The 16,559-nt window shown below is 46.4% G+C and overlaps 1 protein-coding gene across 6 annotated transcripts in view; it reads left to right on the top strand.

Annotated features, from left to right (window-relative positions):
* Positions 1 to 16,559, top strand: part of LOC129837593 (oxidation resistance protein 1-like) — a 215,484-nt gene that overhangs the window by 91,421 nt on the left and 107,504 nt on the right. For 4 of the 6 annotated variants that reach the window (XM_055903883.1, XM_055903882.1, XM_055903880.1 and 1 more), the window contains exon 1: positions 3,896 to 3,939. The exons of the other annotated variants lie outside the window; for them this stretch is intronic. In XM_055903883.1, coding sequence (XP_055759858.1) covers positions 3,911 to 3,939 — 29 coding nt within the window. In that variant the 5' untranslated portion in view covers positions 3,896 to 3,910. Of the gene's footprint in view, positions 1 to 3,895; positions 3,940 to 16,559 lie in introns of those variants that run through there. 6 annotated transcript variants of the gene reach the window in all.

The raw sequence follows: 16,559 nt of genomic DNA, 5'->3' as shown, positions 1-16,559 counted from the left end.
GCTAGTGCGGGGAGCAGCAACAGGACGCACAGGACTCTGGAGGCGCACAGGAGGCTTAGTGCGTGGTGTAGGCACTGGTGGTAATGGGCAGGAGACACGCACCATAGGGCTAGTGCGTGGAGGAGGAACAGGGCTCTGGAGACGCACAGGAGGCTTGGTGCGTGGTTCCGGCACTGGTGGTACTGGGCTGGGGCGGGGACTTGGCGCCGGATATACCGGACCATGCAGGCGTACTGGCTCCCTTTAGCACTGAGCCTGCCCAACCTTACCTGGTTGTATGCTCCCCGTCGCCCGACCAGTGCGGGGAGGTGGAATAACCCACACTGGGCTGTGTATGCGAACCGGGGACACCATGCGTAAGGCTGGTGCCATGTATGCCGGCCCGAGGAGACGCACTGGTGGCCAGATGCGTTGGGCCGGCTTCATGACCCTTACCGGGCTATGCACACGTACAGGAGACACTGTGCGCTCTACCGCATAACACGGTGTCTGCCGGTACTCTCGCTCTCCACGGTAAGCTCGGGGAGTTGGCGCAGGTCTCCTACCTGACTTCGCCACACTCCCTTGTAGCCTCCCCCCCAATACATTTTTGGGCTTGACTCACAGGTTTCCAGCCTCGCTTCCGTGCTGCCTCCTCATACCACCGCCTCTCGGCTTTAGCTGCCTCCAGCTCTTCACGAGGGCGGCGATATTCTCCTGGCTGTGCCCATGGACCTTTTCTGTCCAATATTTCCTACCATGTCCATGAATCCTGCGATCGCTGTTGCTTTCTCCCACGCCGCTTGGTCCTTTGTTTGTGGGTGATTCTGTAACGGCTATCGTCATATTCCTCCTCCTCGGATGAGGAGCATGGATCGGACCAACACGCAGCGAGGTATGTAGACATAATGGAATTTATTAAAGAAAGACGAAACACGAAAACTCTTACACAAACTACAAAACAACAAACGACGTAGACAGACCTGAACTTGAGAACTTACATATAGACACAAAGAACGCACGAACAGGAAAGACTAGCCAAACAAACAAACAAACGAAACAGTCCCGTGTGGTGCAACAGACACAGGAATAATCACCCACAAACAAACAGTGAGAACAGTCTACCTTAATATGGTTCTCAATCAGAGGAAACGTCAAACACCTGCCTCTAATTGAGAACCATATCAGGCAACACATTTAACCCAATATAGAAACACATAACATAGAATGCCCACCCCAACTCACGCCCTGACCAACTAAACACATACAAAAACAAGGAAAACAGGTCAGGAACGTGACACATGCGGAGATCATCCATTCACCTACTCTGCGTCTGACAAAGACACAGCGGTTGGAACCAAATATCTCAAATTTGGATTCATCAGACCAAAGGACAGATTTCCACCAATCTACTGTCCATTGCTCGTGTTTCTTGGCCCAAGCAAGTCTCTTCTTCTTATTGGTGTCCTTTAGTAGTGGTTTCTTTGCAGCAATTTGACCATGAAGGCCTGATTCACACAGTCTTCTCTGAACAGTTGATTTTGAGATGTGTCTGTTACTTGAACTCTGTGAAGAATTTATTTGGGCTGCAATCTGAGGTGCAGTTAACTCTAATGAACTTATCCCCTGCAGCAGAGGTAACTCTCGGTCCTCATGAGAGCCAGTTTCATCATAGTGCTTGATGGTTTTGCGACTGCACTTGAAGAAACTTTCAAAGTTCTTGAAATTTCCCGCATTGACTGACCTTCATGTCTTAAAGTAATGATGGACTCTTGTTTCTCTTTGCTTATTTGAGCTGTTATTGCCATAATATGGATTTGGTCTTTTACCAAATAGGGCTATCTTCTGTATACCACCCCTACCTTGTCATAACACAACTGATAGACTCAAACGAATTAAGATGGAAATAAATTCCACAAATTAACTTTTAACAAAACACTTCTGTTAATTGAAATGCATTCCAGGTGACTACCTCATGAAGCTGGTTGAGAGAATGCCAAGAGTGTGCAAAGCTGTCATCAAGGCAAAGGGTGGCTACTTTGAAGAATCTAAAATATATTTTGATTTGTTTAACACTTTTGTGGTTACTACATGATTCCATGTGTTATTTCATAGTTGTGATGTCTTCACTGTTATTCTACAGTGTAGAAAATAAATAGTAAAAATAAAGAAAAACCCTGGTATGTATCCCTAAAGAGGTCCTAAAATTCCAAATCAAATAGCTGAATGACACCCCCCCCCCCCCCCTTTAGAGTTTAATACCTTCATTTCTGGCCAACACCTCCTTTCAGCTGAACCATTGTGCTATTTCAACATGCCATCAGTCTTTCAGATAAGCCTATGAAGAGCTCTGAATAGGGTAGTGAGGTGTTTGGCTCAGTATGGTATAATGCTAAGGGAATGTCTCATTTCAGCTTTATGCCAGCGGTTGAAGGATTTAGTTTTCTCCTCAGCTCAGAAGGAGATTGAGCGGCATCAGCGGTACGATTTGCGGTGATTATATTCTACGAGGTGCCTGCCGCAAGTAATTGAAACTAAAAATAACTTTTAAAACATTTGCATCAGGAGACAGCAGCAGCCCGTTGTTGGTGTCAAGCTCTCTGTCACTGCTCTGTTGTCTCTGACGCTCTCTCAGTCCCTCCCTCCCTCCTCGACTCCCTTTACATTCAGACGTCCTGTTGACGGATTTGTCTAACCTTTCCACCATTAAGGCTTTAGATAGCCTACCAGTTACCAGGAAGCAATACAGATTGCCATCAAAAAAGAACGCATGGTGCTTACAATGCATTATAAAGAGGGTATTCAAGTGTTACATATTGTTATGCTTGTTGATGCTGTTTTTGTTGATGTTTTAAAGGGGAGACATTGTTTACCCTCTACAGTTTGTTTAAGAGAACACTGGTGATGGGGTAACTGGGTAACGTTGTCGTGTGTTCCTCTGCAGATGGTCATGGTGCAAAGGGTTTTTGGGTACAGTGGTAAGAGGGAAACAAAACAGAAGTAACTGTTTGGATTAACTGATTAGCAAGCAATTATTAAACGGATCTGTATTTGGGGGTTCAATTAAAAAACAATTAATGATGTCAGTGCTTGTGGAGAAACAACCACATATTTTCTTTTTGTCTGGCTTTTCTCATGCAGACAGGAGGGATCTGTTGAAAAGTATAAAAGTGTGCTAAAAAGTGTGCTAAAAAGTAAGGCATTATGAGAGAGGCTACCGGACTGCTGTATCCTTGTGGAGTGGGATGTGTCTGTGTACTTTGTTTAGGAAGTTTGTGGGAGACACTGGCTGATGTATTGACGGTGGCAGAGCACTGATATGGAAACTCCTCTGTGGGGGGGTGGGGGGGTCCTCCTCCTCTGCATGTGTTGCAGACGGACGATAGACAGACAGACAGTGTTGCCTGCATCCATGGTGCTCCTCACACCTTCCCACTTCCAGGACCCAGCTGGGTCTGGTTGGTTGAGGCTGGCAGGGGGGAGATTTCTGCTGCAGAACAAGGCATAAAAAATACAGGATCTCTATCTACTTCTCTCTTTCTCTATCTCTTTCTCTTTCTCTCTCTCTCTTTCTTGCCTTCAATTCAAAGGGCTTTATTGGCATGGGAAACAAATGTTTACATTGCCAAAGCGAGTGAAATAGATAAACAAAAGTGAAATAAACAATGAACAGTCTCTCTCTCTCCATCACCTCTCTTTCTCCCCCCCCCCCACTCCCTCCAGAAACATCAGAGCTGTGTGCCCCAGAGCTGTGTGCCCCCAGCTGTGTGCCCCTTCTCAACAGGCTGTGTCCTCCTTCCCATCATGACACTGTCTGTCTGTCTGTCTGTCTGTCTGTCGGTCTGTCGGTCTGTCGGTCTGTGTGTGCTGTTTATTGATGTTTCACCAATGCTGAGGGGAGAGTCACTTTCATTTCAAGTCATTCAAAGTGATGTTGGAACCGTCTCTTTCAACCTCTCGGTGAGTCTACATTTTTTAACACCATCACAGGCACACCTTGAGGGTTTGCGTGGTAGTTTGAAGCCAGGAGGATGCGGTCGCTGTCCACTCCTGAGTCGTGTTCATAGCAAATGAGAGTCATTGTTGGAGTGCCAAAACCTTTTACCACAGTGGGCTAAATAATCGTCACACAGTGTTTCTTGGTAGTCTTAAACAAATCTACTTTTAAATAAAAGTATACACCTCACACACATTGTTATAGGCTTAAAAAAACGAAGACATCCATACCATGTCAGATATAGAGTTGAAATGTATTCAACTTTGAGTTTGCATCCCAATATTACACTTTATATACATCCCATTCCACCCATGAGGCCACTAGAGGATGATTTGGTCATTTGACTGCAGGAAAGGGCTACTAGCAGCTGGTTGGCTGGCGCTATCCTCTCCGCTGTGTGTTCTAGATCAGCCCTCCAAAGACATGGACACACAGAAGCTCAAATAAAAAAACAACCATGTCAGCTTGTTGATAGATTTATTTATTTAACTAGGCAAGTCAGTTAAGAACAAAGTCTTATTTACAATGACAGCCTACCAGGGAAAAGTGGTTTAACTGCCTTGTTCAGGGGCAGAACGACAGATTTTTACCTTGTCAGCTCAGGGATTTGATCCAGCAACCTTTTGGTTACTGGCCCAACACTCTAACCACTAGACTACTTGCCACCCCGATCACAACATTACTAATGGTAAAATAATCCACCAGGGATGATAACTCTATCTCTGTCGGCATCCCAAATGGCAACCTATTTCCTACATAGTGCACTACATTTTACCAGGCCATGGTTGAAAGTACTGCGCTATATAGGGATCATGGCCATTTAGGACAGAACCTCTATGTCAGCCCTTCTCATGCCAGGCCAGGCCTCACACAAAACAGTCATGAGTGTGTGGCATTAGCGTTCCCATTACCGTACCCTAGGAACATGCACATAGGCTGGGAGCTAAGGAATGAATCTGTTTAGTAGGTGAATGACCTCGTGGTTCAGTGTTTACCACTTGCTCTGGGTGGAGGGAGGGGAGAGGGAAGAAGGAAGAGAGGGTGGAAGGAAGGGAGGGTGAGAGGAAGAGAGAGAAGAAGGAGAAGAGGGTGATAGGGAGGAAGGGAGTGAGAGAGGGTGAGATGTGGTTATTAAACTTAACTTTGTGTTGTGAAGGAATGTGTGTAGGGAGGGAGCCAGCTGGTCAGTTCCTCCTTCCTCTCCTGATGGTTCCTTCTTTCCCAGGTGGATTTATTGCAGCTCCCTCCCTCGCTTTCAGGAAGACAACAGATGTCCCATCAGAGCAGAGCAGTGCTGTGATAGGAATATGGGGAGGGAGAGGGAGAGAGGGAGAGAGACAGGCACAGTGCCGTAGAGTGGCACAGTGCAGGGCATAGTCTGGTCCTGACTCCCTGACCTCTTACCTAGGACAGTGACCTTGTCTAAATAACAGATCATCTTAACCTGATTTAATGCAAGTAAGTACAGGGAATATAGGGAAATATATTTCAGATAAGAGGTCTTCATGGATCCGGGTGGACCCGATATGCCCGGGACCCGACCCGGGCCAGAGGAGGTTCAGGGTCTGAAATTCTAACTTTTCCCTCAGATCTGGGTCGGGTCCTGTTTGATTGTTTTCAGGTCTCGGGTCTATATAACTACAGCTGATAGACCTGAGTGGACTCAAATGGACCTGGCCACTGCTCTGCATTGCCTATCAGATATTTATTTTACGCAAACAAGGTGAATTTACTAACTTATAGAAGGCCTAGCCAACATTTAAGGGCCTATTTGTTAACCAGAAGAGCAACATGGCTGATGAACATACTTTTTTTGTCACTCAGGTCCAATCGAGTCTAGGTCAAGTTGTCCTCCTGTCCATTCGGGTTCAGGTCTGATTGTTCTCGGATCCGTTCAGGTCCTGGTCCCCATTTAATAAATATGATCAGTCCATTCGGGTCGGGTATGATTGTGTTCGGGTTGTTCCGGGTGTGGTTCCAACATTTTAGACCCATGAAGACCTCTAGTACAGACAGAGTTCATCAGCACATTTGAGAGACATACATATGTAGTTGTGTTAGGAGCTGCACTATCGTTGCTTGTCCTATAAACACCAGCCAATCTAAAAGATCTGAAGCACACCACATGTAATTAGAATTTGAGTGAAAAAACAACATTTTGGTTTTGATTGGAGTCAGACAGTGGGAGAGTTAGCTAGCTGTGCTGTGTGTGGTATGTGCCTCAGGACCTCCCCACTCATCTTCCTGTCACTCTGATTTACTTTAGAGTTTTCAACCCAGACAAACTTGTCTCCATCTGTCTGTCTTCTGGGAGAGGAGGAAAGGAGGAGGAGGAGGAGGGGGAGAGAAGGTGGGATGGAGGGGATGGGGGGACTGTGCTCGAGTGTTGGCAGCGTTGCCTGTTGCAACGGGGCATCAGGTCAATGTTCCCCACTGCCAAACTGCCTGCCAACAGCCAACAGAGAAGGAAGGATGGAGGTAGAAGGAGGGAGGGAAAGGGGGAGAGGTAGATGGAGAGAGGAAGGGAGAGAGGATGAGAGGGAGAGATGAATGGTGGGACTGAGATGGAGGGAGTACAGTGTTACTGTGAAAGGAAGGGAGAGAGTGTGAGAAGAATGAAGAGAGAGAGGGAGTGTCACAGGGATTGAGTGTGAGTGCCTTTGGGTCAGGCCAGGGAAAATACCACACATCCATCCACAGATAACATATTCATACTTCCCTGTATGTAGAAATGGCTCACCAGATAGCAAAACAAGAGATGGGTTGGAGCAGGATCATACATACCCACGTCACCGCCAACCAACCGCATCATCCCCAACATCACCACAATCAACATCACCACAATCAACATCACCACCATCACCCCCAACATCACCCCCAAAATCACCACCAACATCATCCCAACATCAGCTGCTGTGGTGTTAGTTATTGCCCTGAGTCGGATTTAGCCTTTTTAACGCCGAAATGTTCCACAACATTCAACAACCCTGTGACCTCATCATCCGGCGTCAGCAACCCAAGCTCCATGGCACCAGATGTTGTAGCCAGCCAATCAGAGGCGCTCCCCTGGAACGAACACAACAGATGCCTTGCAAGGGCACAGAATGACGTTAAATATTTAGCATGCAGAGAGAGCAGAGAGCAGGGTGGTTGGAATGAGTCTGAGACAAGCCTGGGCATTACCATTTGAAGGGCATGGTGCGGAGCAGAGAGAGAGAGGGGCACACACTCACACACAAACACACACACACACACACAGATGTTTTAGTGCTCTTACCTACAGTGCTATTGTCCTTTCTCTCTCTCTCTCTCTCTCTCTCTCTCTCTCTCTCTCTCTCTCTCTCTCTCTCTCTCTCTCTCTCTCTCTCTCTCTCTCTCTCTCTCTCTCTCTCTCTCTCTCTGTGTCTCACTCTCTCTCTCTCTGTGTCTCTCTCTCTCTCTCGCTCTCTCTCCGTGTGTCTGTCACTCTCTCTTTGTCTGTCTGTCTCGCTCTCTGTCTGTCTCTCCTTCTATCTATCTGTCGGTCTCTCTCTCACACACACACTGGGGTTGTGGTACTGATCATTATTGTGGGCAGTCAGTCAGAAGGTTGAGCATTAACAAATGAGTCTGACTTCCCCTCTTCCCTATTCGCCTCAGAGGTCAGCCGAGGCATCCTGAGTCAGGCAGACGCGCAGCAAAACCTGAAATGGCACCCTATTCCCTAGCAAGTGTCCACTATGTGGCAGCCCTATGTAGCTCTGGCCAAAAGTACTGAACAAATCAAATCACATTTTATTGGTCACATACACATGGCTAGCAGATGTTAATGCAAGTGTAGCGAAATGCTTGTGCTTCTAGTTCCGACCATGCAGTAATATCTAACAAGTAATCTAACAATTTCACAGCAACTACCTTATACACACAAGTGTAAAGGAATGAATAAGAATATGTACATATAAATATATGGATTAGTGATGGCCGAGCGGCAAAGGCAGTAGATAGTATAGAGTACAGTATATATACCTATGAGATGAGTAATGTAGGCTATGTAAACATTATATAAAGTGGCATTGTTTAAAGTGGCTAGTGATACATTTATTACATCCAATTTTTTATTATTAAAGTGGCTAGAGATGAGTCAGTATGTTGGCAGCAGCCACTCAATGTTAGTGATGGCTGTTTAACAGTCTGATGGCCTTGAGATAGAAGCTGATTTTCAGTCTCTCGGTCCCAGCTTTGATGCACCTGTACTGACCTCGCCTTCTGGATGATAGCGGGGTGAACAGGTAGTGGCTCAGGTGGTTGTTGTCCTTGATGATCTTTTTGGCCTTCCTGTGACATCGGGTGGTGTAGGTGTCCTGGAGGGCAGGTAGTTTGCCCCCTGTGATGCGTTGTGCAGACCTCACTACCCTCTGAAGAGCCTTACGGTTGTGCGTGGAGCAGTTAACGTACCAGGCGGTGATACAGCCCAACAGGATGCTCTCGATTGTGCATCTGTAAAAGTTTGTGAGTGTTTTTGGTGACAAGCCAAATTTCTTCAGCCTCCTGAGGTTGAAGAGGCGCTGTTGCGCCTTCTTCACCACGCTGTCTGTGTGGGTGGACCATTTCAGTTTGTCCGTGATGTGTACGCCAAGGAACTTAAAACTTTCCACCTTCTCCACTACTGTTCCATCGATGTGGATAGGGGGATGCTCCCTCTGCTGTTTCCTGAAGTCCACGATCGTCTCCTTTGTTTTGTTGACGTTGAGTGTGAGGTTATTTTCCTGACACCACACTCCGAGAGCCCTCACCTCCTCCCTGTAGGCCGTCTTATCGTTGTTGGTAATCAAGCTTACCACTGTAGTGTCGTCTGCAAACTTGATGATTGAGTTGGAGGCATGTGTGTCCACGGAGTCATGGGTGAACAGGGAGTAAAGGAGAGGACTGAGAATGCACCCTTGTGGGGCCCCAGTGTTGAGGATCAGCGGGGTGGAGATGTTGTTTCCTACCCTCACTACCTGGGGGAGGCCCATCAGAAAGTCCAGGACCCAGTTGCACAGGGCGGGGTGAGCTTAATGACGAGTTTGGAGGGTACTATGGTATTAAATGTGCCTCCCGGGCCTCCCGGGTGGCGCAGTGGTCTAGGGCACTGCATCGCAGTCCTAGCTGCGCCACCAGAGTCTCTGGGTTCACGCCCAGGCTCTGTCGCAGCCGGCCGCAACCGGGAGGTCCGTGGGGCGACGCACAATTGGCATAGCGTCGTCCGGGTTAGGGAGGGTTTGGCCGGTAGGGATATCCTTGTCTCAGTATGTAAAAAATGTAATAAAATGTATGCACTCTAATGCAAGTCGCTCTGGATAAGAGCGTCTGCTAAATGACTAAAATGTAAAATGTAATGTAAATGTAAATGCTGAGCTGTAATCGATGAACAGCATTCTTACATAGGTATTCCTCTTGTCCAGGTGGGTTAGGGCAGTGTACAGTGTGATTGCGATTGCGTCGTCTGTGGATCTATTGGGGCGGTAAGCAAATTGGAGTGGGTCTAGGGTGTCAGGTAGGGTGGAGGTGATATGGTCCTTGACTAGTCTCTCAAAGCACTTCATGATGACGGAAGTGAGTGCTACGGGGCGATAGTCATTTTGCTCAGTTACCTTAGCTTTCTTGGGAACAGGAACAGTGGTGGCCCTCTTGAAGCATGTGGGAACAGCAGACTGGGCTAGGGACTGATTGAATAGGTCCGTAACCCACCAGCCAGCTGGTCTGCGCATGTTCTGAGTACACGGCTATGGATGCCATCTGGGCCGGCAGCCTTGCGAGGGTTATCCAGTGTGCCAAGGAACTAGTGTGCCATTTCAGACACAGAAAGGTAGAGGACATTCACCAGAACATATTGTACTGAACTGCACTTAGTTCTTTTATAAATCTTCTCTTTTCTTATCAACTTCCTACCTTCCTTTCCTTTCTTCCTCTGTTTTCTACTCAGAGGTAGCTAGCCTTATGATGAAGATCATATATTCTACAATCTACATGCTGTCAGAGAGCTGCCAAAATACAATCTGTTTGAATCCTCAGTGGATGTCTTGTTTTTTCAACGCCACAAGCTTCCTAACGTGGCAGGCATGATGTTGAATCCATTAAGACTGTCGGCCAATCATCTCTCTGCCTGTCCTCGTGGCTCAGGCAAATGAGAGCGAGGTAACAGTAGCAAGGCTAGCAACCAGGAGGCCATTTACAGACTGCAGCAGCACAACAGTCTCAAGGCTCCATGCCATGCTCACTGAATGAAACAATAAGGGCAGAGGTAGTGTGTGTTTGTGTGTGTGTGTGTGTGCTTCTGTGTGCACATGCGTGCTCTTGTGTGTGCATGACTGCATTAATGTGCATCTGTGTGTCTATTATGCTGCTTAAATAATGCACAGAGAGAGATCCAGAAGAGAAATATGCCCTGGAGTCCAAATGAACCGTGATTATTTTTCTGCTTTTGTTGGCCACGATAATTCCTCTGTTAGCGAATTGAAAAGGGCTTGACTGGGGGCTGTTTTTGGGTGATATTGATATGGTTTTAGAAAATGAATAGCAACCATCCCTTTGAGTTTATATGAGCAGTATTGTTGATTTATGGGCAGGCTTTGATACAAACAAAGCTGTCCCACTTTGTTGGCAGACACTGTTAAGTGGAGGATAAATCATTAAAGCCAGCTAGGGTTTGGTGGTGAGACATTGTTCTGTTGGTACAGTTGGAGCTGCTGTGTGCCTGTGCCTTTGCCTGTGTCTGTGTCTGTGTCTGTGTCTGGAACTGCTGGTGTGTGAGAGCATGCTCAGAATGTAATTACAACCTTACACACAACCAGGAAGGAAAGACAGAAGTTCTGGAGGTGTTTGTTTGATTAGACTATCAACCTATAAACAGACAGGTACACATGAGGTTTTATGCATTTCTACACATTTGTATGACTGTGTTGTAGTCATACAAACTGTATACATATTTATTATATTGATTGATATGAACATAAAGTACAGTGTTCTCTACTTTCCTTGGAAATACTTCCATCCAAAGGCATCTTCATCAATGAATGTCATATTTTGTGAATGAATCAATCAACCCCTGACCTGTCATCATACCTGTCGAGAGAATCTTTTGAGATGTTATGGAAGGGGGAAAAGAAAGGTAAACTCTACACACTCTGTGCTCCCAAGTGTTTTACACTATTTAGACCCGTAAGAACATACAATATTTAGACCCGTAAGTCATAGTCGGTGGTAGTATTATGTGGTTCTGTAGTAACCTACACTCCAAACTCAACTCCCGGGGCAATCAGAGAGCATGGTCCTTTTCTGTTGTCTCTGTCATCACCTAGCAGTACAGGATCAGAGAGGTTCCCTGTGAAGTCTGAGGACGGGACAAGACCCAGGGATTACACAGATTTGATTATCTTTCTACCCGGATCAAAAGATGTGGCAAAGTTGATGCCGTCTGTCAGTCCACGGGGTAGAAATAAAAGCCAAAACAAAGCCAAAAAGAAAAACCGCAAGTGTTTTCTGAACTGACAGCAGTTGACAAAGCCCTGTCAGGGATTAAAATATGTCAGTGTATTCAGCTGAAGGGTATACAGTAGCACGTTGGACATCACTCACTGACAGAGGGCTTTTCCTGTCCAACCCACCACTGTATTGTAGCGCTGCTTAATGTCTTACATAACAGATGAAGATGGAAGGTGCAGTGGAAGATCACATCTTTATTATTCTACACCTGAATTACCGGAGGGTTGTCACATGTTACACTTAACAGTTCATTCCAGCAAATCATCTGTATTTCTAGATCCGTCATTAAAAGTGTGATTTAATATGATGCCACTTCCTTGTTAGCTTCATTGAGTGTACTGTACAAAGTAATTCTACAATCATTCTACAATCACAGAAATATAATTACTATATCAAACATTCCCATTCAGTTCATTCTATTTCTATTGTGGCAGACCAGGGGGTTTGGTCAAGATGTTATACACAGATCAGACATGGACAGGGTTGGATTAGCTCGGTTTCTAGAATGTTATTTAAATGACCAACAAAAAGAAAAGGTCTCCCGCAGGAGACCCTCTCTGGGATACTGTTTTCTGGGCTCCGGGTCTTGCTGTTTCCTGTGGGGAACAAAACTGAGCTCCCTCCATTATCCCTGGGACTGAACACGACTACGGGAGTAACCTCTCTTTCCCCCAGTCCCCTCTCTGTGTGTGCTGCCCTTCTGGCAGCTTTATGGAACTCATCCAGCTGGTGAGCAATCAGCCCCTTGATTACTCACCAACCATAATCAGCCCCAATTAGTCCTGGCCGGAGAGCCCGTCGAGACCTGGCACGTCCAGCAGAGGGAGCCATCGCCTAATGATGTACACTCCGTCTGTCACCAGACCTCGACGGGTCTCCCCCTGGTGGCTGATCTGCTGTACGCCACACTATGCATACTATATCAAATCAATGTAAATAGTCTAGGTGTCCATTTGATGAATTGTTCAGCAGTCTTATGGCTTTGGGGTAGAAGCTAGTAAGGAGTCTTTTGGTCCTAGACTTGGCGCGCCGGTACCGCTTGACGTGTGGTAGCAGAGAGAACAGTCTATGACTTGGTGACTGGAGTCTTTGACAATTTTTGGGGCCTACCTCTGACACCGCCTAGTATATAGGTCCTGGATGGCAGGAAGCTTGGTCCCAGTAATGTACTGGGCAATACGCACTACCCTCTGTAGCGCTTTATGGTTGAATGCCGAGCAGTTGCCATACCAGGCGGTGATGCAACCAGTCAGGATGCTCTCGATGGTGCAGCAGTAGAACCTTTTGGGGACCCATGCCAAATCTTTTCAGTCTCCTGAGGGGGAAAAGGTGTTATCGTGCCCTCTTCACAACTGTCTTGGTGTGTTTGGACCATGACAGTTCATTGGTGATGTGGACACCAAGGAACTTGAAACTCTCGACCCGCTCCACTACAGCATTCGATGTGAATGGAGGCCTGTTCTGCCCTCGTTTTCCTTTAGTCCACGATCAGCTCCTTTGTCTTGCTCACATTGAGGGAGAGGTTCTTGTACTGGCACCACACTGCCAGGTCTCTGACCTCCTCCCTATAGGCGGTCTCATCGTTGTCAGTGATCAGCCACTGTTGTGTTGTCAGCAAACTTAATGATGGTGTTGAAGTCATGCTTGGCCACGCAGTCATGGGTGAACAGGGAGTACAGGAAGCGACTAAGCACGCATTCCTGAGGGGCCCCAGTGTTGAGGATCAGATGTGTTTTTTCCTACCCTTACCACCTGGTTGTGGCCCGTCAGGAAGTCCAGGATCCAGATGCAGAGGGAGGGTCCTTAGCTTAGTGATGAGCTTTGTGGGCACTATGGTGTTTAATGCTGAGCTGTAGTCAATGAACAGGATTCTCACATTGGTGTTCCTTTTGTCCAGGTGGCAAATGGCAGTGTGAAGTGCGATTGCGTCATCTGTGGATCTTTTGGGGCGGTATGCGAATTGGAGTGGGTCTACGGTTTCCGGGAAGATGATATTGATGTGAGCCATGACCAGCCTTTCAAAGCACTTCATGGCTACCGACGTGAGTACTACGGGGCGGTAGTCATTTAAGCAGGTTACCTTTGCTTCCTTGGGCACAGGGACTATGGGGGTCTGCTTGAAACATATAGGTATTACAGACTCTGTCAGGGAGAGGTTGAAAATGTCAGTGAAGACACTTGCCAATTGGTACGCACATGCTTTGAGTACACGTTGTAGTAATCCATCTGGTCCCACGGCTTTGTGAATGTTGTCTTGCTCACATCGGCTACGGAGAGCGTGATCACACAGTTTTCCAGAACAGCTGGTGCACTCATGAATGCTTCAGTGTTGCTTTCCTCGAAGCGAGCATAAAACATTTTGCTTGTCTGGTAGGCTTGCGTCACTGGGTAGCTCGCAGCTGGGTTTCCCTTTGTACTCCGCAATAGTATGTAGCAGGATTCAATCTTAGTCCTGTATTTAAACTTTTCCCTTTTGATGGTTCGTCTGTGGGCCTAGCGGGATTTCTTATAAGCGTCCGGATTAGTGTCCCGCTCCTTGAAAGCGGCAGCTCTAGCCTTTAGCTCAGTTGTCTGTAATGTTGCCTGTAATCCATGGCTTCTAGTTGGGATATGTATGTACGGTCACTGTGGGGATGACATCTTCGGTGCACTTATTGATGAAACCGGTGACTGAGCTGGTATACTCCTCAATGCCATTGGAGGAGTCCCGGAACATAGTCCAGTCTGTGCTAGCAAAACAGTCCTGTAGTGTAGCATCTACGTCATCTGACCACTTCCATATTGAGCGAGTCACTTGTAATTCCTGCTTTAGTTTTTGCTTGTAAGCAGGAATCAGGAGAATAGGATTATAGGCAGATTTGCCAAATGGGGGGCAAGGGAGAGTTTTGTATGCGTCTCTATGTGTGGAGTAAAGTGGTTTAGAGTTTTCTTTTCTTCTGGTTACTCATGTGGGCATTTCACAATCATTAGTGAGGAGAAATGGCACCTTTAAGTCAGCGCAAGCCATTTCCCTTTCCCATGCAGTAGGCAGCTATCTACCTGTTTTGTTTGTAGTCTTAGTACTTTGATAAGCAAGCTGTCGATGTTCAGGGCTCATTGTTCAGACAGAATGCCACCCGCTCAGGCCTTTTGACAACAGAACTGCTGTTCTAGCATTTAGTGAGGGTTAGATGAGACTGGGAGTCTGCAGTCTGCATTCTCCCTCCATGCATTATGCAGACCTGTCCTACCCCAGAGAGCTACAGCCCTGGCAATTAAGGACACCTGTACCATGTCAGATATAGAGTTTATTCATTTTTGATTTTGCATCCCAGTATTACACTTTATATACATCACAGAAGACTGACATATAACAAAACCATTTGACATACACTACCGGTCAAAAGTTTTAGAACACCTACTTATTCTAGGGTTTTTCTTTATTTTTACAATTTTCTACATTGTAGAAAAATTGTGAGACATCAAAATGATTAAATAACACATATGGAATCATGTATTAACCCAAAAAGCTTTAAACAAATCCAAATATATTTTATATTTGCCTTGCTGACAGCTTTGCACACTCCTTTTTCTCCCCAATTTTGTTCAATTGGTAGTTATAGTCTTGTGCCACTGCTACGGACTTGGGAGAGGCGAAGGTCGAGAGCCATGCGTCCTCCGAAACACAACCCTGCCAAGCCGCACTGCTTCTTGACACATGCTCGCTTAACCCGTAAGCCAGCCTCACCAATGTGTTGGAGGAAACACCGTACAACTGGCAACCGAAGTCAGGATGCATGCGCCTGGCCCTCCACAAGGAGTCGCTAGAGCGCGATGGGACAAAGCCATCCCTGCCGGCCAAACCCTGAACTAACCCGGATGACGCTGGGCCAATTGTGCGCCTCCTCATGGGTTTCCCGGTCGCAGCCGGCTGCAACACAGCCTGGGATTGAACCTGGGTCTGTAGTGCCTGAGACCGCTGCCCCACTCTGGAGTCGGAGTTCTCAATTTTTTTATTTGATTAATTATGAAAAATATGAACATTAGGCCACTAGGTCATTTGACTGCAGGAAAGGACTATGATAGGATAGGCCTTCGTCACAATAAATGGCCACAGAGTGTTATGGCTCTATCATGACCATTAATTCAACTTTGAGGAGAAACTATTGCATTCATATGGAGATATGCCACAGGCTGCACTATTATAGTGTGTTTGAGTTTATAATGAGTGTCTAATTGTTCAATAATAGCTAAGACAGAGGTAATTAATAGGCTGCCTATTGAGCGTGGGAGAACAGGGATACATACGGTACATATAATGACATAAAAGTGTAATTGACTGAAAAATACATTTCCATTGTGTATTTCTATCCATTTCCTTTTATCACACAACAAAATAAAGTCATGAGCAATTTGAAGGTCATTCAGACAGCGATCGTTGAGTAAGGCTTGCCTGAAGTCTTAATGTCTAAGTGCTGAATCCTGCCTGATTTCCATCCCCACAAAGACACAGAACATTCAGTGTTTTCACTAAATTAGATTTCTTTATGATGGTGTTTTTTTTCTGTCAGTCACAATGCTGTTGCATAACACGGTGTAATGGGACTCATAACTGTCATATCGGCCATGTTGCTGTTATGGATGTCAAACCCAGCCAAGCCAGTACTGCAGCATATCTACATGACAAGCCTCATATACAGTTGCATAAACTACAAGTTAGTATTTTTGTTGTTTTCATAAGCGAGTGGAGTGGAGCCAAGCGGCCCCCTTTTCTCTAGCTCTAATCCCTCTTACTGGGTGTAGTGATAAGCATGTTTGACTTGGCCCACATTTCCTGTGTTGTTTCTGCCTTGCCAAACCATGTGACTCCCAGTCCCTGTAGAGTTGGATAATCTGAGTGATGCCTGTTAGGCACTGCTCTCCTCCTGGACCAAGCAACAGAACAGCAGGGAAGGAAAACAAAATGCCTGCTTTTCATTTGCTTTCCTCCCTCCCTCCCTCCCCTCCCTTTTCTCCTTCCCTCCCTTTTCTCCTTCCCTCTTTCCCCTCTTCAAATGTTTTACTGCTCATAGATAGATAGAATCTGTTGGTGGGAGCTGGT

Source organism: Salvelinus fontinalis, chromosome 38, assembly GCF_029448725.1.
Source record: "Salvelinus fontinalis isolate EN_2023a chromosome 38, ASM2944872v1, whole genome shotgun sequence".
Classification (NCBI taxonomy): domain Eukaryota; kingdom Metazoa; phylum Chordata; class Actinopteri; order Salmoniformes; family Salmonidae; genus Salvelinus; species Salvelinus fontinalis.
Note: the sequence above shows the minus strand (reverse complement) of the source record. Positions and strands in the feature narration are given on the sequence as shown.